At 63.7% G+C, this 1,054-nt stretch overlaps 1 protein-coding gene across 1 annotated transcript in view; it reads right to left on the bottom strand.

Annotated features, from left to right (window-relative positions):
* The window catches only part of LOC115308071 (iroquois-class homeodomain protein IRX-5-like), a 17,989-nt gene extending 17,268 nt beyond the window's left edge, over positions 1-721 (bottom strand). The window contains exon 1 of the mRNA XM_029965557.1: positions 22-721. Within this exon, the coding sequence (XP_029821417.1) occupies positions 22-721 (700 nt within the window). The remainder of the gene's footprint in view (positions 1-21) is intronic.
* Positions 722-1,054: the final 333 nt, after the last annotated feature.

The following is a 1,054-nucleotide window of genomic DNA, read 5'->3' as shown; positions in this document are numbered from 1 at the left end:
CGGCCGAGCCTGCCGTTCTACCTGTGTCTGGCGTCCCGGGGTCCCCCTTCTCCTCCAGTTTCTGAGGCTCGTCCTCGTCGTTTTTCTCCAGGTCTATGTTCTCCTCTTCCTCCTCGTCCTCACTGCGGTTTCGCGGTGTCCAGGTCATTTTGTTCTCCTTCTTGAGCCGCCGCCGCGCGTTGGCGAACCAGGTGGACACCTGGGTGAGGGTCATTTTGGTGATGATGGCCAGCATGATCTTCTCGCCCTTGGTGGGGTAGGGGTTTTTCCGGTGCTCGTTGAGCCAGGCCTTGAGGGTGGCCGTGGCGTCCCGCGTCGCGTTCTTACGGTATGCGGGGTCCCCGTAGGGGTAGGAGCCGAGCGGCGCCGCGTACGGGTGGTACCCCAGGGAACCGGCCATGCCCGGCGTGTGGTCGTAGGGCGAACCCTGGGGAGAGAGGGGAGAGCGGCCCAACGAGGCGAGGTCAGGCGGCCGCGGGGCGGCAATGACACGGCAAGGGCAGCGCCAGGGCCTGCCTGCGGCCCTTGCCCGCGCCCTGCAGCCTCTCCCCCGGCGCCGGGCCCTGCCTGCCTTCTCCCCCGGCTCTTTCCCGGGAGGACGGGCGGAAGGGCCTGGGAACTCCTGGGGGGCCGGGAGTCTCCGGCCCCAGGAGGCCACCGGCTGCCTGCAGCAATCCAGCGCCTCTCCCCCAAATGCAGGAGCGGAAAAGCAAGTGGGCATCGCGGCGTGGGGGCGGACAGCGGCAGGGGGACCGGAGCCTTCCCCCCGCGCTGCGATCGCCGTAGGCAACCTGCCGGGCCCAGGCGGCCGGGCGGACTGGGCCGCTCCTCTGCCTGGCCTGGGGCAGGAGGAGGAAAAAATAAAGAGGAGAAGAGAAAAGAGAAGAAAAGAAGATAAAAGATAAACAAAAAAAGGGCGAAGAAGAGGGAAAAGAGAAAGCTCAGAGAAAAGAAAGAGAAAAAAAAAGAACACAGAAAAAAAGAAAGAAGGAACTGTGAAACTCTGCCCAGACCCTAAACAGAGGGCAGAAGCTGAGCAAAACTCGCCGGGTTT

The sequence above is a fragment of the Manacus vitellinus genome, unplaced genomic scaffold (assembly GCF_001715985.3).
Source record: "Manacus vitellinus isolate BGI_N305 unplaced genomic scaffold, ASM171598v3 scaffold_10_pilon, whole genome shotgun sequence".
NCBI classification, from domain to species: Eukaryota; Metazoa; Chordata; class Aves; order Passeriformes; family Pipridae; genus Manacus; species Manacus vitellinus.
Note: the sequence above shows the minus strand (reverse complement) of the source record. Positions and strands in the feature narration are given on the sequence as shown.